This window comes from Neodiprion fabricii, chromosome 4, assembly GCF_021155785.1.
Source record: "Neodiprion fabricii isolate iyNeoFabr1 chromosome 4, iyNeoFabr1.1, whole genome shotgun sequence".
NCBI classification, from domain to species: domain Eukaryota; kingdom Metazoa; phylum Arthropoda; class Insecta; order Hymenoptera; family Diprionidae; genus Neodiprion; species Neodiprion fabricii.
In genome coordinates this window covers 34,518,952-34,543,852 of record NC_060242.1, presented here as the reverse complement: position 1 = coordinate 34,543,852, position 24,901 = coordinate 34,518,952, and the positions used below count along the sequence as shown (strand labels likewise).

At 38.9% G+C, this 24,901-nt stretch overlaps 3 protein-coding genes and 1 non-coding gene across 6 annotated transcripts; all 4 read left to right on the top strand.

Moving 5' to 3' along the window:
- The first annotated feature begins 1,248 nt into the window (after positions 1 to 1,248).
- On the top strand, positions 1,249 to 10,103 carry LOC124179688. Of its 2 annotated transcripts, XR_006870135.1 has the most exons (3): positions 1,249 to 1,368; positions 6,387 to 7,037; positions 7,918 to 10,103. XR_006870135.1 is itself a non-coding variant. In XM_046564358.1 (2 exons), the coding sequence occupies exons 1-2, from the start codon at positions 1,318 to 1,320 to the stop codon at positions 6,942 to 6,944; spliced, it is 609 nt and encodes a 202-aa protein (XP_046420314.1). In that variant the 5' UTR covers positions 1,249 to 1,317; the 3' UTR covers positions 6,945 to 10,103. The 2 variants fall into 2 exon arrangements, 1 of the variants encoding a protein (XP_046420314.1); XM_046564358.1 differs by having other exon boundaries at positions 6,387 to 10,103.
- Positions 10,104 to 12,893: 2,790 nt separating this feature from the next.
- Positions 12,894 to 14,109, top strand: LOC124179690 (SIFamide-related peptide). 2 transcript variants are annotated; one of them, XM_046564362.1, is made up of 3 exons: positions 12,894 to 12,946; positions 13,447 to 13,594; positions 13,712 to 14,109. In XM_046564362.1, exons 2-3 carry the CDS (start codon positions 13,474 to 13,476, stop codon positions 13,801 to 13,803), a joined length of 213 nt encoding a protein of 70 aa, XP_046420318.1. In that variant the 5' UTR covers positions 12,894 to 12,946; positions 13,447 to 13,473; the 3' UTR covers positions 13,804 to 14,109. The 2 variants fall into 2 exon arrangements, with proteins under 2 accessions (XP_046420318.1, XP_046420317.1); XM_046564361.1 differs by lacking the exon at positions 12,894 to 12,946 and adding an exon at positions 13,205 to 13,311.
- A 1,277-nt stretch (positions 14,110 to 15,386) lies between these two features.
- Positions 15,387 to 15,482, top strand: Trnay-gua. Its single transcript has 2 exons — positions 15,387 to 15,423; positions 15,447 to 15,482. It is a non-coding gene; the product is annotated as a tRNA-Tyr (tRNA).
- Positions 15,483 to 16,804: 1,322 nt separating this feature from the next.
- LOC124179689 lies at positions 16,805 to 20,002 on the top strand. The gene is made up of 6 exons (XM_046564359.1): positions 16,805 to 16,954; positions 18,328 to 18,397; positions 18,946 to 19,145; positions 19,316 to 19,385; positions 19,461 to 19,569; positions 19,760 to 20,002. The coding sequence occupies exons 2-6, from the start codon at positions 18,346 to 18,348 to the stop codon at positions 19,809 to 19,811; spliced, it is 483 nt and encodes a 160-aa protein (XP_046420315.1). The 5' UTR covers positions 16,805 to 16,954; positions 18,328 to 18,345; the 3' UTR covers positions 19,812 to 20,002.
- Positions 20,003 to 24,901: the final 4,899 nt, after the last annotated feature.

The window sequence follows — 24,901 nt, the reverse complement described above, 5'->3', positions numbered from 1 at the left end:
TAAAATATGATTCCGAAACCTGAATATTTTCCACAGAATTCGAATAATGCAGCCATATCTGTAGGGACGATTTTCTTCGCATATTACAGTCCCACCACCAAAAACTTTTTTTTGATTTAAATGAAACTTTGCTCGAAATATTGAGAGGGAATAAAAGAGCAAGGCCAACGGCTGGATGCTGAGAATGGCGAGGAAAAACTAATATCAAGATTTTTTTCAACCGTTTATGAACTGTCACTTTAATTTGAACTGGATGGGAATCAATACCAGACTGTTGACCGAGACTTTAAACATTGCAGAGAATGAAAACCACGAGGGATATAATTTGGGACGAAGCATGAGTGCCGCGGAAAAAACAAGATTGAAAAATGCTCGTCGTCTCGTCATGCCGCATCTGGAGTCCGCGAAATTAACTTTTCGCAGATAATGACGAAACTTTGGAGGCATCTGCGACACGTGGATCGATATTATCAACGTCGCGTAGGCCGACCAGATTTCTCATAGTTCAGTCGCCAGTGTGTTATACAATAAACAAAAAATCCTCAAAATTTTTAATATCGCTCGTACACGCAACGGTATTCGCTTCAAACTTCTCCAATCTAAGGGGAAAAGGCTCTCTGAAAAGCTCTGGGGTCGGAATCCGCGTAATGAATAATGGTCCGCAGAAATTACCTTCGCCATTACACGTTCCTTAGAGGCGAGTGAATTATTACACGGGGTACTTTTTTTTTACGTCATCTTAACGTTCGCAGCTACAAGTCGTGAAAACTTTATCACTCGTATCAGTTGCTCACAGCGTTCACCTACACTGCGGAAGTCAGCCAAATCTCTCATCAATATTTGATCGACGCGACGGTTCGACTACGGTTTGATCACCACCCAAATGCAACGATGTGACGGACTGGATTTGAGCCTCCGGCTTGACTCCAGGCTCATTAAGCGTGAAATTGCCACGTTCAAGTCCCGGCACTATATCGTTGGCTTCGACCCAGCGCAGGTACCGGAAGGGGGAACCCATCCCATAAAAATACACGGGGTTCTCTTATCTCCGGGACTGGAGACGGCTAATGGCCACCCCATGGGACGGAAAAAAATTCTTGGAGTGGGATTCTCTCCAGGTGTTATTTCACGTTTACTGTCGTCGTCGTGTATATTTTTTCTTCCAGACGGTATCTTATCGTGCTGCACAACTGCAGATACAGTCTATTCCGCAGTTGTTAATCGGCACCGAGAAGAAATGATTAAGCGCGTATTGATAAGTCGCGAGGTGCAATATGGGTACTCGATCACCATTAGCAGTTACTACAGCAATAGTCAATGGAACTTTATCGGCTTCACAGTGTCCGCAGTCATTTCGGTCCATCAAAGGTGAGCGAATTTTAAGGATGTACAGGCGCGTAGGTCGATAAAAACGATACAAATTGTTCTCGCTTTTATTTTAAATATCTGTGTTAAATTTGAAAGCGATTGTCTGAAATATACCGGAGTTATTTTATTTTTTGTTTTTCATGATTTTACACTGACAATGAGTCTTACAGTTTCCCATAAGAATCGATCTGAGATCACAAAAAATTAGAAGCCAAACAACTCCGGTATAGTTCAGAAAATCGCTTTCAAATTTTACACAGGTGCTTAAAATAGAAGTGAGATCAAGTTGTCTGATTTTCATTGACCTGGCACGATTTTGATCTATACGCCTGTACATCCTTAAGACCATACTGTTGATTTTCACTTCGAATCTTCCCCCGGGTTTGTTTTTGTAAGCGACCTAAGACGATGCCATCGCCATCAGCACAAACTCGATGTGGTTCTACTCTATCTTCCTCTCCGTACCTCGTAGAATAACATAATTTAACCGGAGTTTGGCTTGCGTCTGGCTCAGCAATTCACTCATTTACTTTGGGAATGTTTGGAAAATGAACATTTTGATAAAAGAAACTTGTTGTTAAACGACTAATCGCAAACTCCATAGAATACCACTTTCAAGACATTTATTTACTGCAAATAATGTATCAGAAACGAAAAATTAGCGAGGAGAATTGAAACTGATTGATTTTGTAGTGTCTGTTTACTTCTTATCTTGAGAAATCCTCTATGCCTATGATAAGCGTTTTATTTTTTTTATCTGGACCAGTATTTCTCAATGAGGTTTGTTCATTGAGCTGGCAGAATTTGAATTCTTGTGAAATAGTAAATGGTAAGAGTCACGAGATTTCAATTCCAGCAAATCCGTATCCGTCACGCTTTTCTTCACAAGATGAAATTGTTCGTGTTCCTGCTTCACGTTCCAAGATTCCCAAAGGATGTCTTATCCTGATTTTTATTCACTTACTTTCTCTATACATATTTTCCTTACAGCATTGTTGGAAACATGTCTCGACATCCGTGCAACGGGTATTTATGGCAATGGCTTCCGTCTCGCAGTGTTACTATTACAAGCTAGGATCTATGTTATTGGCTTATCACCGGTAGAATATAGCATCTAGGATACACTGCAGTTCGCTTAAATCCGTAAAGATGTTTTAACGAAACGAGGACATTGTGTCAATTAGAAATTGACGACCGACTGTAATGGCTTACGGCTCTCATAACTCATCAAAACCAATTCACTCAACATTTCGCTGTCAGCGTTTGTAATAACGCGCTTCAAGTGCCTGCGATTAAAAGGCGAGATTTTTATTCTCCAAATCCCAGTAAACAATACCAGTCATATTTTTTTTATATCTACAATATATCGGAACAGCGTTGCACTCGGTGTTTTCTGATCGATGATTGATTACGTTATCTGTTATAAAGTTTCACAGTTATCAATGCTCAATTAATATTTCAACAGAGTAAATAGCAGAAGATTTGAAAGCCTGAATATTGTTATTATTCTCAATTTGCTGTACAATGATATTCTGGAACCCAAATATAACTCCGGTTAAAATACACTCTAAGTCACTTGTTATATACGGTATTAAACAATTCTTCTTACCCAATACGGACACCGATGGCAGAATGATGATATTTGGTGAATTCTAAAAGAAGCTAGAGTAACTGATGGCAGGGTACAAAATAACGTGAACAATTACTCGGCACGGCGTCAAAGGTGCACATATTATACTATATTCCCGAGGATAAACCGTATGTTAGAAGTTTTGCTTCTATGGCCATTAAGCGGACGGGTAAGACTCTGTCGAATCGAAGTGTTACTTTACTGGAAAGTATTCAAAATTTCGGAATACACAGGCTGTCGATTTGTTATGAGTCCCATCGAGCAAGTTCCAACGAAAAGCGTGCGTGCGCTTGCGGTTTAATCCACGAATCTAGACTCCCGAGTCTACTGTGAATATTTCAACACTCAAAGCCACTTGAATTTACAATTAAAAGAGCAGCAAGGTCTCGAACCGTTCGTAGGACGTAACACTTTAGTCATAAGCGTGATTACTCTGGCAGATAAGGCGTTAAACAAAGTCTCGCTGTGGTTTGTTCTTCAAAGAGAACAATTCTTCTTATACAACAATAGGCGATCGAAATAAGCGCCATTTGCAAAGCAATTAAACACGACATTTTTACCCTGCTACGACGATTGGTTAACTTAATTAGATGGACAGGTTCGTCTTAAAGAATGATTGAAGAACAATTTCATACTCACGGTAAAAATAAAACTTGATTGGGTTTGACAGAAGTGTATTAATGAACTCGTCAAATTCCTTGTATCACTGTAATATAAATCCACAGAAGTGAGTTTTCAAATTATTTTGCTAATATTAAAAAATTCTACACGGTATTAAACACTCTACTGAAAAGATAAAGCATGGAAATTCGTGCTACGAACAACAATGCTGTCGTACGATATTACGAATGACGACTGGATTCCACAAAGATGCAATTCTCTAGCTGTTGTTGGAGTTGAAGACTCGTGATCGAGAAGGGAAGGGAGGTTGTAGATCCGCGGTCGGAAACTAACGAGATGATGGAAAAACGACCTATTATATAGGCGAAGAGTAATGAAAAGGCTAGTCAAAGAAGTTTTCTTTGCCTTTATGCCTGTTTAGTGAGCGCCAGCTGCAACGACCGTGACGCAAAAATTCAAAAAATATAACGAGATCTGTTTTTCCATTCCCATGAAAGTGTAACAATAAGCTCAATTTGGTTCCATGACTTGCAAAAAAATTTTCTCCTGCCGCGGATTGAGCGTGAATATTTTTCATCCAGTCGGGGGAATAATTGATGGTCTGCTGCAGTATTTAGGTCGAACGGTCACGGTGTGTCTTATGGAAATACCGATACCAATATCTGGCGAATACCAAGCAATAACATCGTATAACTTTATATGAAAAAGAAATGAACAAAATTCAAATCAACTTAAAGTCGTTATTGGGATAAAGCTTCACGTACTAAACTATTCTCGAAACTATTTCTGTTATATATTTTCTCATTTGAATCAATATGTTTGCCCGAAGCTTTTTTATTATTCGCAAATTTTACTCAACTAAAATTTATAGATCAAATGTCTATAAATAAATCGATTCAAGTTTGTAGGTTTGGAAAAATGTAACAAAAAAAAAAAAAAAAAATGACAAAGTTAATGCGATTAACGCTCGAAAAATCACAACCGAAAATTGGAAAAATTTTTTCGTATTTTTACAACTGTTAGTTCTACTATGTTTAGCTGTTTTTTCCAAAATCCTGAGAGTCTAAATAGCGAAAAAAAGCTCCTGGCATTCGATTTTAAAACCAATATATTTCATGGTTAAGTTAACTATATTTTTACGGGATATGGATTTAAATTTCTAAATGGATCTAATTTTTCAAAGTTTCTCTGGTGAAAATAATAATCTGTTGCATTTTCATAGATGACGGTAATTTTATGGGCAGTATGTTTCACAGTAGTTGAAAAAATATTTGTGAATTTACAATCTCTTTAATTTTATATCCATGTATGATTACTGTATAAACCAGGATATAACAAATCCAAGATATTAGTTTCTTCGTTGTAATTTCGATGATCAATAATAGCCATTTGGAATGTCCACCGTTTGATGATCGTTTCTTGGTTTTAATTAAATTTTAAATTTACTAAAAATGTATGGAAGATAGCGATGACCACTAAGCTAAGAATAATCGACGCATCGATTATTCGTGACCCAAAAAACAACTGAACGACCTTCTGTGCGAACAGACATCATTTTAACAACTTTTCAGTAACTGCAATTGCTGAAATCACATTTTAGATCAAATAGAAGAATTACCACATTACTTGTCCCTACCCGGACTCGACCTTGTTCTGACGAAATGTTCGGATTACTGTTAAGAAACTTTTTAAATACAGTACTTGTAACGTATTATCAAGTAAAACTACAATTCTTCGGGGTGATTTTAGAATCCAGTTTCAAGATACGGACGGCATTTAAAGTCCACACGAGTGATTTCCGAATCTAGTTATCGGATAGTTGAAATCGCAGAGCAAAATTAATAGAGATGTAGATCAATTCCTTTTGCCACAATAGATTTTTAATTTTAACAGACTAATTGAATTTCTTTGTACATGTGTCACGTAAATTCAGCAGCATGTTTAGTAAATTCCAAATGCCGTACAGTAAATGTATAGTAAATTTACAATTATAACAAATTCACTACAACAATTTAGCGAATTCAAAATACGCTTACGCGTCTCTCTAACCAAGTTAAGCAGAATTAAAAAAGTTGATTGCAAATTTAACGAGAATGCTTAGTAAGTCACTTTGAAAAACGAAATTTTTACTTTTGTCAGACTTTTGTGGATTCAAGGTGTGGCAAATTAAAGCACATTTTTAACCCTTGTTTGACACGTATCTGTAGAATCACATACTTGACACCGCGGGGTCGTTTATACCCCAGCGAAAAAAATCGTTATGAAACACGAACTATTAAATATTTTCATGAAATATATTTTGTAAGTTCTTAAAATGATACTTTTCGAAACTATATAGGGTATATATATAACAAAATATCCACATGCCAGATGGCGGCATAGACTCGATTTGTTTAGATCGAAGTATTTTAAATAAACGAAGAAAAGGCGCGGGGTCGTTTGTACCCCAAGATGTCAAACATAGGTTGACGGTGCAACGATGCCTATCAAGTTAGCCAGAACCGATGGCTAAACAGAATAAACTGTCGTTCTCATATGGAAAATTAATCTCCCAATCAGCGCAGGATGGAAAGATAAGGACAAGGGTTTTCCTCAAAATCTCACAAGGCAACTTGACACGCAGCTTGTAGAAGGAGACGTGTTTGCGGTGTTGCACAAAGGGGCGCGTGGCTCGCGTTTCGAAATTCCGAAGCGGGCGTCGCGACGCCGACGAAGACGAAGGAAGAGGCGGGCGTCCCGCTCTGTATTGATTTACCATCATTTTCAGATGACGCGAGGCGAGTGGGTGTTGCTACCGGGTTTGCTGGGGCTCCTATTCTCGAGCCTTGGGGTGGCCGCGACGCCGACGAATGGGGCTTACGCCTCCGGCGTCTGCGCGTTCCTCTGCGACTCGGGTCTCGGCGGCGAGCCCTGCGAGGCCTTTTGCACCAGCCGTCGGCAATCCGCGAGTCAGTCGAATACCGTTACGGGAAAGAGGGACGTCGCCGATCTCGGCCTCGACGCCGCGGCGCCCGCGACTAGGAGTCAAACGGTATGCGATTTCCGCTGCGATCTCGAGCCGCGGCCGACCGGATGTTCCGGGTGCCCTGGGAGCGGAATTTCCGGTGGGAAAATATCTCTGCCGGTGGAAAGTCATCGACCAGTCGCTGCCAGTCCCGGAGCACGTGGTGTACCGGGGACCAGTGACGTCATCGGAGAACGCGACGCCGGGAAGAACGACGCTGCCGCTGCTGCGGGCGACGATTTTGACCGGGAGAAATTCTGCAAGGAGGAATGCAGGAGAGGAAATGGCGGGCTCGCCTGCAACTGCGACATCATCCCTTAACCGAGCTTGCGGACGTCGTCGTGATCCCTGCCCAGGAAGATCGGAACTCGTCCCATCGTCCTTCCAGACGTATGAATCACGTGTATCGTTGACGTATGTTCGTATTTAAGAAATTCTTTGTAACATACCTAAACATGAATTCACATATCTCGTAGCGTAATATTACGATCACGCGGCTGGTCAAGACCGCGGTTATTCGCCAATTTCAAATCCTCTCTCTCTCTCTCTCTCTCTTTCTCGTATCATACAATCTCCAAATCACTGTGCTACTTTCTTAGTCTGGAAATAGAAGGAATTTTCGAGATTTTTTCTATAAACTCGCAACGTAATCGAACATTCTTTATACGCTTTGTTATTGTACGAATCTACACCCAGAGAAAACTTTTTGCTTTTTTGAAAAATCAATTTTTAAAAGAATTTTAGTGGGAACACGATGTACTGTTGCAAACACCAATATCAATCAAATATTTGTTTCAAAATCGCAACTAAAAAAAAAGAAAAAAAACATATCAATTGAATAAAATATACCTACAAAAACGAAATGTCGATTTTAATTTAGTAAAGTTAATGAATTAATAATTCCTTCACGGCATTATCAAAATATTAAAGCACCCTCAAAGTTTACTAAATCTATTCGGTGGATAAAAATTAGTCAACTTTACAAAATCATGAGAGCTACTATTTGATTACCACAATTGAATAATATGTTGCATCGAAGATCTACAAAATGTTTTTTTGTGGTGGCGAAATGTTGACGTACATTCGACTTCGCAATCGTAACAGAATCTATGGGATTGCGGTGTCAAACCTTGTCTTAGATAGGACTAAGATATCTTTGTTTCGTGGGCAAAATAGTTTCATTAAATTATTTGGTTGCTCTAACAAAACGTTTGGTGGGTCGTATACTGACCCTGAAATTTGTTTACGATGAAAAAATGTTTGCTGTGAAAAATAAACATTTTTCTGAGCGCAGGATCTCTCCTCGACTTGTGTCAATCATTGCGAATGACCGAATCAAGTATCTGGAATGATGCAGGCTTCGAGTCTGTTCACCTGAAACTCAGGCACAAGAAACATCCCGTAACCCAAAACCAGTGTCACGTTGCGACAGACAGAGTGCGCTGAGTGATTCTATTCAGCGACATCGCAATTAAGTTTCCGATCAATTGAATCAGTCTTGATATTCCTGAAACCGATTCCGAATAGCATCAATATCGCTGACCATGGATAAGCTTGAATCTGATCCAGAGCCAAGTGTAACGTAAAAAACGCTGATTTTGTAATTATAGAATGGAGTTAAAGTAATAAGGCGGTTCGTGTGTAAGTGTATAATAATGTTAAGCGCACCGTGTCAAAGTATCTTATTTGATTGTGAAATGGGTTGGATGCTGATGTGCAATTTTACGCCATGGCTGTTGACTAGACGCGTTTTTTAAAATGGAAATACTGTTCTTGAAGCGATCTGTCGGAGCCATATATGATATGTATCTTAGATTTAAGGATTTCTACACTGTAAGTTTAGTTCGCACGATGAAAACCGATTCTCCGATATTCTCTGTCCAATGTATAGCCAATGGAACTAATTGTAAAACAGACGCAGATATAATGCAATTGGCTTGAAGCGCCGTGGCGTCCTGATGGACAACCACGTGTGCAATCATCACACATCCATGTTCTCATCTCCAGCCGCAGGGTGCAATACTTGGTTTAAATACTTGGTCATTGATCGTATGAACGCGACTTAAATGTGCGATATGTGTATTATGCAATAATATGTAATCGATCGCGATACTCGATGATAATAAACGAGTGTTGCGTTATCGTAAAATATGTAAATAGGCTTGATCGGCGTGTAACGTTAAGGATTGTTTTCCCGTAGCTTTTACACATGCGGATATAAATTTGTAAACAAAATCATTGTCTTCCATTGATAGTTTACGATGTAATTCGTAATTTTATATTTAAGATTGCTGTAATGAGGTCAGCCCGTTGTTTCGTTACCTTTATGATTAACAGCATGTCCAACATTTCAAATCTTCCCTCTGAGCTGTTTCGCAAATTTTACATATGCAATTAAATTTCCTTGCTGGGATAGATTGTGCTATAAAAACATGATTATTAACGAGAATTCACCTTTCGTAATTTAAAAATTTTTAACGCAACTCTGAGTTACAACGAAAATTTTTGTGCAGTCATTTTTTACTCGACAATCTGTCGCATGAACACAGTCAGAATGAATTTAAGCAATCATTGTAAGACGTGCTTTTAGACGTGGTGAAAAATCTGCTCATACGCGTCAAATTTTAATTGCATACCTATAATATTGATAGTCGAGAACATAAATTATTTGTACACGTGTTTGTTCAGTGTTTAATGGTTATTGTAATATACGTTAAAGAAATATTGTTAAAAACAAAATAAATAAATAAACGCTTGCGAGTCTATAAGCTACGGTACACCGTTTCAAAAGTTGTGACGCGACAATAATACGTAGATGCTAGGGATGCGTGTATGTGAAACATATGCTGTATTTGGTAATAATGATATTGTATTAACGATGATATAGGTATAACAATTACGCTAAAACGTTACGATAAACTTGTCTTTATACGTATTATCTGTAAGTATAATAGGTATATATTATGTAAAAAATTTTATGGTGTGAATGCAATTTGGTATGGAAAAACGTACCTGTGTAATACCGATGCATACATGTCATAGGCGTTGGGATCTATATCTGCAATATACACTTTATAATCTACCCGCTTTGCTTACCGTGTTTAAATTTAATTAGGAATCCCCGATGTAGCTCGATTCCAAGTTCGTTAGAATGAGTCTGATTAGTATTTTCTCAGTCACCCTGCTCTTCCAAGATGACTGATGTAGATCAAACTAATGTATTGTTAGCCATTTTCTAGTAAAGCCCAAAAAAACTCAATTTGCAGTAGTTTCTCACTACTATTACATTATACTTTTCTAATGGCGGCGATTGAAAATGCGGATGATCCATCTGAGCTATGGTATTTGATGACGATTTAATTGCTTCCAAATTACTGTGTACATATATTAGTATCCGAACAATATTACAAATGATTGTACTTGAAAGTAGAATTTTAATAAAACGGATTTTTGGCCGTCACCCACGTGATCTATGAAGTCAGAAGCATTTGCTATGGAATAAATTTTATCGTTGATATAATTCAAGCCTGAAATCGGCGAATCTGTTCAAATGAGAAAATGTATCAATTTAGATGAATCGCGAAATGAAACAAAATAATTAACGCATAATATTATTTGATACAACGCTCGAAGAATTTGCTGACACGTGGTCACGACTCGTGCGTGGTAAGTATTAGACATTAAATCTCGGGTGCAAGAATATACACGTGGGTTAACATCGAAATTATCGATAAAAACCAATTTCTTCACTGATCATTATACTATCTGCGATAGATATACCAATAATTTTATCAATAATTGCAAGACAAAAATTCAAAGAGAATATTTATCAGAGACATTCAAAATTTGGTCATTCATTGTTCACTAGGAAATTAGGGCTCATCCTCTAACATTCGGCTAGCTTTTGAGAGACTAAATTTCAATGTGTCTGCTACTTCGGCACATCGTAGCGTCCACTGAGATATGGATATTTTTTTATTTGCTCATTGTTTTCGATAAACACGTTTATCAATGTCATCACTGTCTTGAAGTGGACATCTTTCTTTGAATAGTTCTATTATGTAAGGGAGTCTGATTTTCCGGAATACAAAATCTGTTTCGTAATAAATTTTCACGCAGTGCGAGAGAACACGTGTTTTGATTTTTTGAGTGATGTATTACATATGCGTGGACCCAAAAATTAAATTGTTTCAATTTTTTTGTTCCAAAAAGCAGACATTCCGAAGTAAATTCATAGAGTGGGATGGAGATGGGATCATGATTGAATTGATACCATTCTTACAGAGATCTCGAATTTTTGGAATATTTTTCCCTAACAAAATGATATCATGAATCGTGAATTTTCGTCGTGTGATTGAACGGACATTTTTTAGTATATTCTGAATTCTTGAAGGTGGAATGCAGTTAGATGCTAGAGGACCTCAAAATTGCAGGATTTTTGTATTTCAGTGTACACTACGACGTATTCAAATTTCAGCAAAATCATAAATGTCATTGTAAAAGACTGGCTGAAGGTTCGTGGACAGCCGAGTAATTACAAGTATGAATGGTATGGAGTACTCCAGACCCCAAGAATTTCATGATATGGAACTCTATTCCCCGGATTCCGTAAGGTAGAAAAATTTCTTAAATCAATCATCTATACAAAACCTGAACTATATACAATAGAGTCATAGATTCAGTTACTTAAAATATGGCATTTTATGTATTAGATATGTTTTCTCGATAAACAATGCTGTAAGAGATGAACGCAAATTTAAAATTATTAACGCATTTTTTTCGCAATGAATTTTGATAGAGATGAAGTTGAGAACTATTAGTGACAGTGAAGATTAGTGACGACTAGATAGTGCACCCAGATTAATGTACGTTTTTAAACGTTTTGCCCGGATATTCAACACTTAAAATTTTCACTCGGGTTATGTGATATTCGAATATCTCACGTTCAGATAACCAATCGTATATTGTGCAGGTCCCTGCTTCAGTTTTTAACTCTTTTATCTTTAACTCGATTTTTCATTTTTGCTCGGGAATTCGAAGAGTACACTTATCAATGAGACAATTACTATCGATATCAAGAAATTGATTGTGAACTAACTGTCAACAAGTTTTTTCTCCATACTTGTAAATGCAAGACGTTTCAAAAGATTAATTGATTAAAATCAAACACATGATGAACGTGCAAAAAAAAAAAATTATGAACCACGAATCGAATTTATACTCCAAAAATGGATTTCCTGCTTTCATCCGGAGAGAGAACGGATTGGAGCCTAACTGCAGTGTTGCGGGTAAAATAGTTGGTCTGATGGTCCAGGGCGCAAATGGCGTACCATCTACAGGTCCGAATTATCGGTCGACAAGGTGATTCAATGGTTCGAGTCTCGGCTATCCAAGGTCGCTGCGCAGGTTTCATATCATACCTTGTTCAAGGGATAAGGGACTCCTTTTACCAATCCGGAACTACCAGCGTTCGATCAGAATACCGGTTGATAATGAAGTCTCGTCCTATCTACAGGTGGAATTTTAGCTGTCGACATCTATATTCCTTCAAACATTAATTTTTTCACTCACAATCAGACTCACAGTTATGAAATGAATTTTAAAAACTATCAGTGGTTTTTAGTCAAACCTAGTTGAACTTGAATCAATGAGAATGTGTTTTTTTAACACAGATCAATATTGCAGGAATACTTTCAGCTACATTCTTGAAATATTTGAACGAATCAATTCAATTATGCTCTAATTTCAAACAAGTTCAAAGAGTGCTGTACTCATCCTAGTCCGAAATACAAGTTGAATCTGCATTTGTGACAAATTACATACCATGCATTTTGATTCTCTGCATTCGTACAACACAATACAAAATTAAATCATCACTGCAGTTAATCGTAAAATTTGTGTTCGTTGATAGACACAAGGTTTGCCAGTTTAAATTTTGAAATCCACATAACGCGTTTCTGATACGAGAATTCTTCGTGTATCTTTCCATAGCGTTGCAAATTAATTTGACGTTATTTTCCCCGTATTAACCACCGGCCGTGTACGTAATAATACCGCGCGGTGGAATGACATCGAGGTAGGTAGTCGGAGAAATTTATTTTGCGTCTGGGGTAAACTTGATTTCAGAAACTATTTCCCATGTGAAATAGGAGACTCCGATATGACGGTAATTAGATTGCATCTCGTAATGAGACGCGATGCTGGGTGAAATTCGCCTGTATCGGTGGTTCGACGTCACGATATAAGGGATCCCGTTTCCCCTTGGTTCTCAGTTCACCAGCTTCTTTCACTGCAGCAAGTGCATATTCTACGCATCCATCAAGGTATCGTAATCACACCCAATTTCGTTAATTATTTTCTCCTTCTTTTTACAAGACTTTCTTTCAAAGGTTTATCACCAAGAATTTCTAGCTAGTACAATACTTTGAATCGTTCGATTATAATCCAGAGCCTTACGAGTTTCGTCAGCTTTTGCACTGATTGATCGATTGAAATTTGCCAGAAATTGTTTCTCAAAATGAGCAATTTCCACGAAATTGTATATTACTGGACTGGAGTCTGTTTCTTATGGTAGCATTTAGTTGCACACTGCTTCTTGTTCGTATAAAAGCCGACGGATTGAATCCAAAGGCATCAGTTCGCCGACTTCCATCGAAGAAACAACATCTTCTCCGTCTCACAAAATCAGGTAAAAATTCGCCCTGTGATCGGCTCTGACTACCGTTTCTCGTCAAATTTTCCATACAGTTGAAACCGATACTGGGACTGAATATTGCGCCCCAACCTTCATCGCCAAAATCTCCTCAATTCTGTGTGTTTTCAGACAAAAACACCAACCCAATAATCCACCATGGTTTCCGTCCGTGCCCTCGTCATCCTCCTGATCGCCGCCGTCATCTTCAGCGTCGACGCATACCGCAAGCCGCCCTTCAACGGCAGCATCTTCGGCAAGCGTTCCGGCACGGCGATCGGTAAGGAAGGAATCTGTATTTTTCAGCGATCAAAATTGCATTCAGCTTGCGATTTTTCGTCGTTTCTTGCTCCCGCTGTACTCCGCTTCTCATATGTTGAATATAATTTTTGTTTAGATTATGAAAACACCGGCCGTGCTCTGAACGCGATGTGCGAAATTGCCAGCGAGGCCTGCGGATCGTGGTTCCCTCAGCAAGAGTCCAACTGAAGATATTATACAACGCCAATAAACCCTCCGCCAGCAAAATTATACTTCCAGCTTACCGACCTTACTCGATTTATTGATTGAAACGCTTTTACTTGATATTGCGCATTATTTATTGTTTCAACATTTAACATTGCCGGTGTATGCAAGTGCGATCTAATAACTTTCTCATATATTATAATGTAACATGGAAAAAATATTGTTCACGTGTTATGCGTTTATCACTATATAAATAATATTGGTATTATTATAGCTTCAAATTTGTATCATTGAATCACTAATCTTATTGTAATAAATGACAATTTAATCTGAATCGTACACTTCGTGACTATATTTATTTCTTCTATCGTTCTATCCCTCGTGAATTCCAATTAATTAAGAGAGGAATCATTTTTATAATAGTTTTATATCATTTGGCTTATGATGTATCAGCGATTCAATCTTATGCGATTGAACTTATTTTCTTTCCAACATAAGTTGGTAACAATGAATGTCTTTTGAATATTTTTCACTTACGGAGCAAGAATTAAAACCGTTCCCTAATTTTTTTTGTAAACATTGTATCGCTACGTAAAAAATGTAACCCTCAGTTTTATGTTCAATTTCTCAACTTTCTTTAAAACGAACTTCTTTTGTCGTTTAATGCTTCTCTGGACAGCAATCTATTCAATTGCTTACGAGTTTCCATTTGATCATCGAGAGAAACGGTAACTTGAATTTCAATTGCAATCTTTCTGAGCAGAATCTGTTAAATATACCTCTGATACATGCAAAGATCACCCGACAAAAGTAGATGACAAACACATTGAAACAAGTGTTATCTGTACCAAATACAATACAATAAGTTGGGTAAATATGTAATCTTGCGTTATCACAATAAACAATGACAATATAATAATACTTCAGTTGAAGTTTTCTCTAAAAATCTTGAATACATTTTTTTCTCCATTAACTCTGCGACTAAAAATGTTTTCGTGTGTTTTCTTCAATTTTTTCCCCTCAATTTAAAACCTGTTTCTAAACATAATTCGACACAAAAAAAATTCCGATCCAGAAATTCTTTCAAGTCTCCTCGTGGAATTTCCATAACAAAATAGAAAAATTTTCGAAAGTGACTCCGTTTGCGGTATAAATTCCTATAGGAAGACTTGTTTTTTTTCGCGTTGCGATTGAACCGCGACAAAGTTCGCGCAATGTCTGATGTTTTAATATGGTAGACACGTACCGGTGGACAGGTGCCCGGATAAGGGCTACATGATCGAACCGAGAACGTAAGGCGTGGGTGAAAAAACCCATATTGTACAGAACGGCGAAGCGCGTGCAGAAGGCCGAGAAATTATTGACCGACGAAAGATAATCGATTGCCCTAGATAGTCCTTTCGGGTATTTTATCGTGACCAGGATTAATTTCAACGCTTTTTTCCATCAACATATTACCCGCAATTGTGCTCAACTTGAGTAAATGACCGAGTGTCAATCGCACGCATTTATATAATTGTATACACGCAACAGCTGCGATTGAAACGTGTTGAGAATTTACAGTGATGGTTTAACTTATAAAGAATCTTTTTTGCTTTCCTTCTAAGCCTTCGATAGCTCAGTTGGTAGAGCGGTGGACTGTAGTTGGCATGATACCGAAAAGAGACATCCATAGGTCGCTGGTTCAAATCCGGCTCGAAGGATTACATTTTTTTATTCGCCTAGTTTCTTGTATCACGACTTGATGTTTTTTTTCACACATTACGTAATTTGATAATGAAAATATCGTAACCCAGCGTCAAAACCGGCGGCCGTTTATATAAATATTTACAATTTCCATGTAGAAGCAACATTCAATTTGAATAAAGAGCAGCATTTTTCGTATAATTTATAATACTACTATAAAACGTGAAATCTAACTCCTCGTCTTCCTCTCTTTCTGATCTAATAGTCGGTGTGTATAAAAGACACATGAGAACTTGCAGGTGTTAAAAAAAGAATAAGTTTGCTGCGTCGACCTAGATTATTGTAAAAACAGTGTTGTTTCGGACTTCCAACTTGAAACACGTGTTACTATTAAAAGCGTTTTTCTTGCCTTATAATGTTTCACGTATATGGTCGCTTATTTTCTCTCGCGAACCCCATTTTCTTTAGACTACAACGTAGTTTTACAGCAATGCATTCGGTTCTACAAAGCGTGTAATTTGTATTTTGAATTTGAAAAATCGGACATGTCGTTTCCAGTTCGGTCTATCAAGGTGTATATAGAATATGAACCACCTTAAAATGATAGTGATTTTAATATATAACTATACGTATATTAAAAGGAAGTATGATCCATATAGTTTAGTCGAAACAGTGCGAGGACAAAGGTTTCTAACTTAATTCGATAAAATAATGTCTTGAACTAATATAGATAAAAAAAAAATGTAAGTAAAAAACGAGAAGCAAAATCGCAATAATAAATATATACTAACAATGAATTTCTTTCTCTCTACACTTGAGATAGAATGATTATACATTTAATATTCGTTTAACAAATTGATCAGAAGTATTTTCGTAAGCGACGGGGTATTTCCATAAAGTATTTCCATGTCAATAGGAGTATAAGTGAAAAAACGTATACGTAAAAGCTCTGCGAATTCTCGGAAGTTTACCCCACGCAAATAACACCCACAATATTATACATCGCTGAAAGAAGAGCATGGTTACATTTATGTAAATATGTGCACGAGCATCAGGCCGACGGAGAACATGAAGGCTGAAGTATACTTTTCACCCTTGTACAAAGGTTGTTTGTGTTCCTTCTATGCACTTCGTTCGAATAACATGAATATAGGCGAATAATTTGGTGCATTTTTTTTTTTTTTTTTTCTCATTGCCTTTTTGTCCTTCAACTTTCAACTCTTATTTTATAATAATGGCAGTTGTATTATACGCGATTCGGTGGGCCAGCTGACAATACCTTCGCAGTCGCTTTTCGGTACTGGTTTGAACTTATGCGACGACGCTAACATTCGCGCTCGCTAATTTACAAGCATGAGGGGCATGAGTAAAATACTTAATCCAACCTTAATCCGGTATAAATATGCAGGTCGGATCACGGTAAAGTCAGTACCAATCGTTGAGCAATCAACGGTTAGCAATCCGCTTCGTTAACAGAATAGCACATTTGGTAAGTAACAACCATAGTTTTAGTAGAATAGGGAGATTTGTATATTAATTGGGATTATCCTCAAGGAGGTTCGTCAGTTGAAAACTAATACTTGTTTCGTCATTTTATTATGAAATGGTCAGACGTTGAATGCTTGTTAAATAATTGCAATCATGAGCTACGGTGATTTTTCAGACAAAGCGAGAAAAATAAAAAAGTAAAAAATTAACGAACAAAAACTCGGACAGCGATTTTTTATCTCCAACCGTTTCAAAACGGTGAAAAATTTGGTATATTTATTCAATTACACTGCAATGCACTTTATTCAGTGCGCTGATACTGATTTTCATTAGCAAATAGCGATATTTAATTTTTAACCAGAAGAGTAATGATTTTCAAATGTTCACGCTCCTTCACTCTGATTGTTCACACTTCGGTAGAATCGCAAAACTGTAACACAGGGTGAAATTCAGCTCCAAAAAAAAGTAATACCCTGCTTCAACAATGAGTTCTAAAAGTCTAAAAAAAATTATCTAGGTAATGTTTAAGGATCGCAGAAAGAGCTTTCTCTGTTGTCCGAACCAAAATTGATTGTTCAAATATTGTAAAATATTGGCAAAGTTGAGGTACTAAGGAACTCTACGAGGAGTTTGAAAAATGTTTGGGGTGATATTCACCCCAAGCGACCATTAGGGTTGAGCAAAATTGAAAATCAATTGTCGAGTCGCATCGAAAGGACGAAATAAAATCGGGTGTTTTTAAGACAGGCTCGCACACGTCGATCTTTAAAGGGAGACTCCCAGCTTTAATGCATACTGTAGTAACAGACGTGCATGGAGCACGGTATTGAGATAAAGAGAATTCAAAGTACATAAACTCTTGTGAGGCACTGAAGTGGCACTCCAACTTTTTCTTCTTTTGCTTCCATTCGATGAGAAAGGTAATCCGCGATATGCTGCACTCCCCGTAAAACACGAACAGCTCGTATTATTTATTCCAGTTTTCGCAGGACCATCGAATCGCACGCACCGTATATTCGTGACAGCCGTTGGACAGCTAGTATATCATACGCAGTCCCGAAGTTTCGTCTTTCTCTATTTTTCGTCGATTGATTTTGTCTATTCTTCCAGAAATATTCTCTTACAAGCATTCACTTTTCTACGCTATGCAAATGGAGACGTTCGTTAAATTTCACGACAGCAAAATATAGGAGCGATTAACAACCAATATCCACAGTGCCAGTTTTGCATAAACTTTGTTTCTAACATTCCTGGGGATATAAGAATACTGATAAGCCTCTGCGTTGTGATTTCGTGAGCTGGCTGTTGAATATTTTTATCAATTCATTCCCCTCTACGGCCTCAGTTTTCAAATAATTTTTAACGCTATTTCAGGTTCCAAGCTTCGTCATCATGATGCTAAACTGCTTCCTACGAAGTCCTGTTCACAGCTTTCTAGCCACTGGTGAGTGTTCGTAATTGTATTATACAAACAATGAAAATTCGCCAATTATTCACATTATGAAATGCAATCCGCAGTCGCACAAAGTGTACAAATTTGTATTATTGCATTGTGGTTTTTGTTTGTGGCGCTATTTTCCCGTTCAACATTCCGATGTATATAAAAGTGTACCCAACGGTGATTTTGTCCTGTCTTACTTTTCAAAGTTTGAAAATCAAAAGCGATAAAAAAAAGAAAAATGCAAAAAACAGCGGACAAACTATAACATTTACTAGCTCTTCAAGCGCGTACTGCGGTGTGTAACATTACAAAAAATCGAGTCCGAGCTGACAGCGCAATGACAAAAGTGCAAATCACGAACGTGGATAATTTTTCTACTTATCTCATTCCACAAAGATCGAAGAGACGATTCATTCGAAGTGACGTGTTTCACGTCAATCTCTCGGCTTTGAATTTATCGAAATCGGGTTAGACTGCTAACAATAAGTATTACAAGTATCTACACTCGACTTGTGAATTTCTTCACCGTAAAATATCTTCATTTTTTCCAGTCATTCTAGTCGCAGCGGTGGTCCTAGTCTTCGAGGGTGGAAACAGTGTCGTCGAGGCGGATGAATTTCCGACGTTTTTTCTAAAGGCTGCTAAATCCGTGCCGAGGATCGGCAGGAGAAGCGGAGCCGACGATGACCTTTTCTTCAAGAAAGCCAACCATAAGATCGGGCGCATCGGCAGGCGAGGAGGATACGCATCGGTATTTCAATTCACCCATAACTATACGTCAAAACTTCAAAAATAGCTTTCGTCATTCGATTGACCTTCAAACTTGAACCGAAATAGAAAACTGATATTTTTATACATTCGCGGAACGATGGTGATGAATGCAAATCTATGGGCTGTCAAATTCCTTCCCTTCTGTTTCAGTCGCCGATAAAAAGCGCAGAATCCTTGCCTTGGTACTCGAAGCAGCCCGCACAATTTTCAAGAGCCGACGGTAAGCTTCCGTTGAAATAATTTCGATTTAGAAGAGCGGTTTATCTCGGTATAACGCACTGTGCGTTTTTCGCAGATAACGAGTATTGGTCAGCAGAGAATGTCGCTCGAGCTTTGGAACAGTCTCCGGAACTGTGGGAAATGACAACAGGTGACGAATCCGGAGAAGATCCGACGGTCGCAGGGTGAGGTTTCAATTTTTACGAATGTTTTCACATTCTCCATTCTTTGTAATCGTACCCAGAAAAGCTTATCCAAAGAATTTGAATTGGATGAATATTTTCACTGGGGCTTTTTGGAGCCAAAGTTATTTTAAACCACGCATAATTTACTATCGCAATTTTTTTTTATGAAAACGCGTTGATTTTTCGGCAGGAAAGTATGGCAGCGGGAAAAAAGGACTGGAAGCGAACAGGCGGAGATGTAGACCGATGGATGTGATAAGAACATACAGAAAAGGATCATCGACGCCTGAAGCGAAGAGGATAATTCGCCGAATCTAGAATAGTTTATAACGTGTCATGACAGTGTAATGACATAACAGCACGAGCCTGAATTAGTACTATAGTAACTACTTCTCTAAGGTGATGGGACAATAAATCGTAATGCTTAATAAAATGAGTTTCTAATGCAATTTTTTTCGACGAATAATACAACCGCGGTCACTCCACAAAAAAGACTATTCTTCGTCGTAGCGCAAACTGTTTGCGATTATCCAGAGTTGCACTTGGTATTACCGCGGTCTGCATCTCTGAGTTACTAATTAGCGGTACTGCGAACGCGTGTCCGATGCAGGCGTCATTAAATTGCTGGCTGAATTCTTTCTTCGTGCCTGGATCGAGTTTTTCGGTAAACTGTTTGATCACACGTAAAAAGAAAGGAGAGAAAGGCGGGAAAAAAAGAAAGAAAGTAAGCAAGAAAGAAGACAAAAAACAAGAAGGAAAACGACACAGAAGTTCCCGATCATGTATCACGGAAGGAGGGGCAGCGAGATAATTGAACCAGTCGATATATCGAGGGGCAGGTGGTAAAATTACCTCACAATGCGCGGGAAGTAGAAATTTCGCTTGAACGGTGCCCGTGTACTGCGGGAAAAATATAACGTATGTCGTAACTACCGCGAAGCACAATAGTTTCTTACTTACTATTTACGCCGTACGTGACATGCAATTATCGCGTACGACGGTGGCGATGTTCGGACTTTGTATCATTAATTATAGCCCGGAAGTCTTAAATACTTGAAAAGAAGCGATTAGGTCTGTCCGTGTGCGTATAACGTACGCCTTGCAAAGTTAATCAAGGTGGGCGGTTCAAGACATAGCAAATTTCTCACAGTTATATTCCTTCTCATTTTATATTGTTCCGTTCCAATTATATCCGCACCCCTTATGGTGTGGATAATGCATAATGCGAAGAAAAAAGTTCTACAGAGATATATCATCACGCACGCTTCGTTCGTCACCCTTTCATATACCCTCTCAATTCCTGCTTTCAACGCTATTCGAGAACTATTCTTTTCCTTTAATTTTTTTTTCCATCGCCGCTCCTCCGTACTTCAGCATTCCGAAACCGTACTGTAATTTCCACATCACCATATCCTAGCCCCGCCCTCGTCTAGTCTTTGCAATTCGCCAAGCAAGGCAGGAGAACTATACCGTACGTCAAACTTGCGAAAAGTTATATACCTACATGTAAGCCGATAACAACCGCACAACTGTGAGACACAATAAAAGAAGAAGAATTACCGCTATAGAAAACTACTTCACTACTCCGTTGGAATTGCCCGTAATTCTGGGATATTATTCAAAACGTCCAGCTCGTTCGACGGCAACGCGGCTGAATCGACACCGTCGACGAATATGCATGATATATCGCGTCCGACGGAAATTACGCGGTTCACTTTCCTGCAGATGCGGCATCGACAGACTGAGATGGCACTTTTCTCGTCAAAAATTTCCCCCACTGTGTTTACAGGCACGATTACAGGGTGCAGGTACTCCGTTCAAAAATGTTTTCCTCAACTTGGTAAAAGCACTCTATTTATACCTTCGGAGCAACCGCCGAAGGAACGACTTCATCGAATACATCGCGTCAAAGGGCATAGCCAAGTAAAAGTGCTGAAACTGCCGCCAGCGAGTATTTAAATGACACTCGGTCTGTTGTATCCTTAGAAGAACAAAAACGTCCTGAAAATCTCAGCTCTCTAACCCAATTATGTCCAGACTAATCGAACAAAATGTGATTTTCATTATTTATGCCTATTTAACTTCGACTCTGATGATGGAGTCTTGTTGATTGTTCAAATACTTATTATTTTTTTCAAATACTCATACCGAATTCATCGTGGCCGGAACTCAGTCCGATTTTTATAAACAGTATGATTCTTCATTTTTACGAATTAGCTTCAACACCGTGTCAAAATCATGACATCAAAAATCGTATTTCGAGGACCGGACATGTCGCCAAACATTCGAGATCTATTTTGTTACTTCCGATCTGAAAATCACAAGTTGCGAATCAAATACAGTACTTCTCGGTGACCAAATTAATGCAAAATCAAAACGAAAGACTAAATGTACCTGCAGATTTTATACAGTTCATCAACGTAATTTTGGATTCGATTTGACCAGGGTAAGATTGTTTCCACCCCATAAGAAATGCATGAGTTAGAATCGCGGCTCGGCAGTGCCACAAATTGGATCATAATTCGCGAAATCATCAACATTATATCACATCTTTGGCGAAAGTGATGTTTAGATGTGGGAAAACCAGGTGCGCTATCTAGCCTGATGGTAATTACGAACAATTAAGGAAGTCAAAGTTTCAGATGAAGTCGCCCTTGGGGAGAAATGGGGGCTCGTTTTCTTCGATTGCTCGTCGTGGGCCCCATTGCACATGCAGGTTCCGGTGTCGGCCATTCAACGAAGTGAACCAAGGGTCTTTGCGCCTCGCAAACTAAGTCGTGGGGGCGGGGGCTCTCGGACCGCGGGAGGGCGGCAGGAAATGCATGCCTGCCACGTGATCGTGGTGATGGTGCATGTTTATTGATAAGCGTGGGCGCGGCGCAATGGATGCCGGGTAAAACCGCTTGGTTCTCCGCAGCCGCGATGGCGCGCGGTAGCCGGAGGCGGTAGAAGGAGCGAATTCGCGGTTTCTTCGGCGGTCATCGCGTGTGTAAAAATTGCCCTTTATTATCGCAAACTTCGCGGCCGATTTCACCGGATCAACCTGTCAGTCCTGATTATTCCGTCGATTGACATCACGCCCCGTACAATGCCAGCGTTCGAATCAAAACGTACTTTTTACAGTTTCACTGCTGCACCGCAGGCGTGCCAACTGTTTTTTGCACACCCTTTCGGCTTGCTAGTTATGTTAAACTATCGTCCAGCTGGTGGGTTTGAATGGAAGTTTTATGTCAGGCAGTCTTGTTTATGCAAATGGAAGTATCGTGTAAGAGGAATATGAACCGAAGTTTGAAAAGATGAGGAAGCTTTCGAATTTTGTAGGAAATGCAGAGCTGATTTTGAACCGAGCAAACGGTAAATGGAATCGAATTCATCAAGTTTATATTAATGGCAATCTCTGACACTACAATATTGTGAGAAACATCGAGGAACTCGACTCTCAATACCATAATAATACTAGGTAGTACATACGCTATTGTATTACGCCTGACGGCCGGCAACTCTACTTTCACTTGCACGATTATGTTGTCTAGTCAACGGAGTATTTTTTAAATTTCAAATACATCCAATTCTTTGTAGCGGTAGAGAAATTTTTCAAACCATAAATATCTATCTAGCAATTCTCCAAAGCATGGTTCAGAGAATGCTCTGAAACTTTTTCTACTGTCGTTTCGTTTATTCGTTGTAATTAGTTTCGTTTTTCCAGATTTCTCAGTGGGCATTCATCGTAAACTAAAGTTCCGACGAAGGGTAATTGTTTTCCGGATATTGAAAGCTTAACACATACTAATTGAAGTAATAACACTTTATCGAAATAATTTTACTGCAGTCCAAATCGTCTAGAACATGTTACATTTCGGCCAAGCATGAGTGACGAAATAGGTCTGCTGACGGTATTGCTGTGGCTATCAGAAAATCAATTCCATGATACCAAGAACATATTGTTTATTGTTCGATGATAAGAGAGGTGTAGTACATATCTGTGGTCGAGCACTGACTTACCGATACCGTCACTGATAGCGTTCCAAGTCCGGTTTGCAGGTGGCATTCAAATCCCTTCCTGACGCGAATACGGTCCCACAATTCATTGCTAGTTGTCGCTACTGTTCCAACAAGGCGATCAGCAATGCCATTCGTATGCTTCACAGCACCCCCGTGATTTTGTTTTCTGACGGAACAATCGATTACACCACAAATTTATTTACTATTACTAGTTTTTTTATTATTAATACTGACGTAAGCTTAGCACAGTTTTGTATTATAAGCTGATTTTCAGGTCGTTGATTTGCGAGTTCATGTAGAAAAATTGTTAATGCATGAATAATATTTAAAAACGGTTAGTACAGAAAGTAATCAAAATTCCTCCTAATCGTTTGTCTATTTTCGTATGGAAATATTTGGGCACTTCGTTCTAATTTTCCACCAACAGTTTCCCCCTTTTTCACAAATAAATATTTCATAATCACATGCTATCAGGAGACATCAAATCCTGATGAGATCCTCCTATAGTCAAACGGGGTTCGGAACTGGCTTCTGTGAACTTCGCGAGTATTCAGACGGTCATGAATCGCACGATTTTGGAAAGTTTCACTGATGTCTTACGATTGTCAAAGTTTCCTTACAATTCCCGAAAATGTATAGAACATACCGATACTGTGTAAACAGGCATGAATACAAATGAAAAAAACATGTCTTGCGAACAGTACGTTACAAGGGTAAAACAGCATTCAAATACCTGCAACTCGTTTAAACGAAAATAATTGTTTCGCTGATCAATTCGCATGCGAGTGGGCACCGAGAAGTTACCACGAAAAAAATGCAGATCTGTTCGAAGCCCTAACGAAATTCGAAGTGAAACGAGCCGTAGGTTGTGAATCCGGAGAGCGATTGCGCAGCGCGAGAAATTGGAAACGAACCACGCTATTGCCACGGGGCCATAAGCCCCGATTCGCTGTTTGCAACACCGTTTCGCAGGTCAACCGGGGTCCGGGGATTCCGCGTGTAGTACATTATAGGTACCAAAGGCCGAGGTCGAGACCGAGACGGGAATAACTGCAGGCAACAAGTACAACGATCAACGGCTAACAACCGTACATAATCGTCTAATGCGGTTATCATACGCCAAATTGCGTAAATATTTGAGTCAATTTGTCGCATGCAACCGCTCACCATCGCTCTATTGTGTTCACAGTGTTCGAGCACCGGTCCGGTTCGGCTCGGCTCGGTAGGTAACTTGCCTACACAGACCCACGTGACGCGCACACAAGCGCGATTCAATTGTTCCTTAAACAGCGTCACCCCGATGTTTGCTTCCCCGTTACGTGACACCGCG

What these genes read in the sequence shown, in the direction of transcription:
- LOC124179688 (XM_046564358.1), top strand. Translation starts at nt 1,318, where the DNA reads ATGGAACTTTATCGGCTTCACAGTGTCCGCAGTCATTTCGGTCCATCA. An exon ending in GTCATTTCGGTCCATCAAAG is followed by an intron (nt 1,369 to 6,386) that starts GTGAGCGAATTT and finishes CATCATTTTCAG; the next exon opens with ATGACGCGAGGCGAGTGGGT.
- LOC124179690 (XM_046564362.1), top strand. Translation starts at nt 13,474, where the DNA reads ATGGTTTCCGTCCGTGCCCTCGTCATCCTCCTGATCGCCGCCGTCATC. An exon ending in GCGTTCCGGCACGGCGATCG is followed by an intron (nt 13,595 to 13,711) that starts GTAAGGAAGGAA and finishes ATTTTTGTTTAG; the next exon opens with ATTATGAAAACACCGGCCGT.
- LOC124179689 (XM_046564359.1), top strand. Translation starts at nt 18,346, where the DNA reads ATGATGCTAAACTGCTTCCTACGAAGTCCTGTTCACAGCTTTCTAGCC. An exon ending in TCACAGCTTTCTAGCCACTG is followed by an intron (nt 18,398 to 18,945) that starts GTGAGTGTTCGT and finishes CATTTTTTCCAG; the next exon opens with TCATTCTAGTCGCAGCGGTG. An exon ending in GGCGAGGAGGATACGCATCG is followed by an intron (nt 19,146 to 19,315) that starts GTATTTCAATTC and finishes CTTCTGTTTCAG; the next exon opens with TCGCCGATAAAAAGCGCAGA.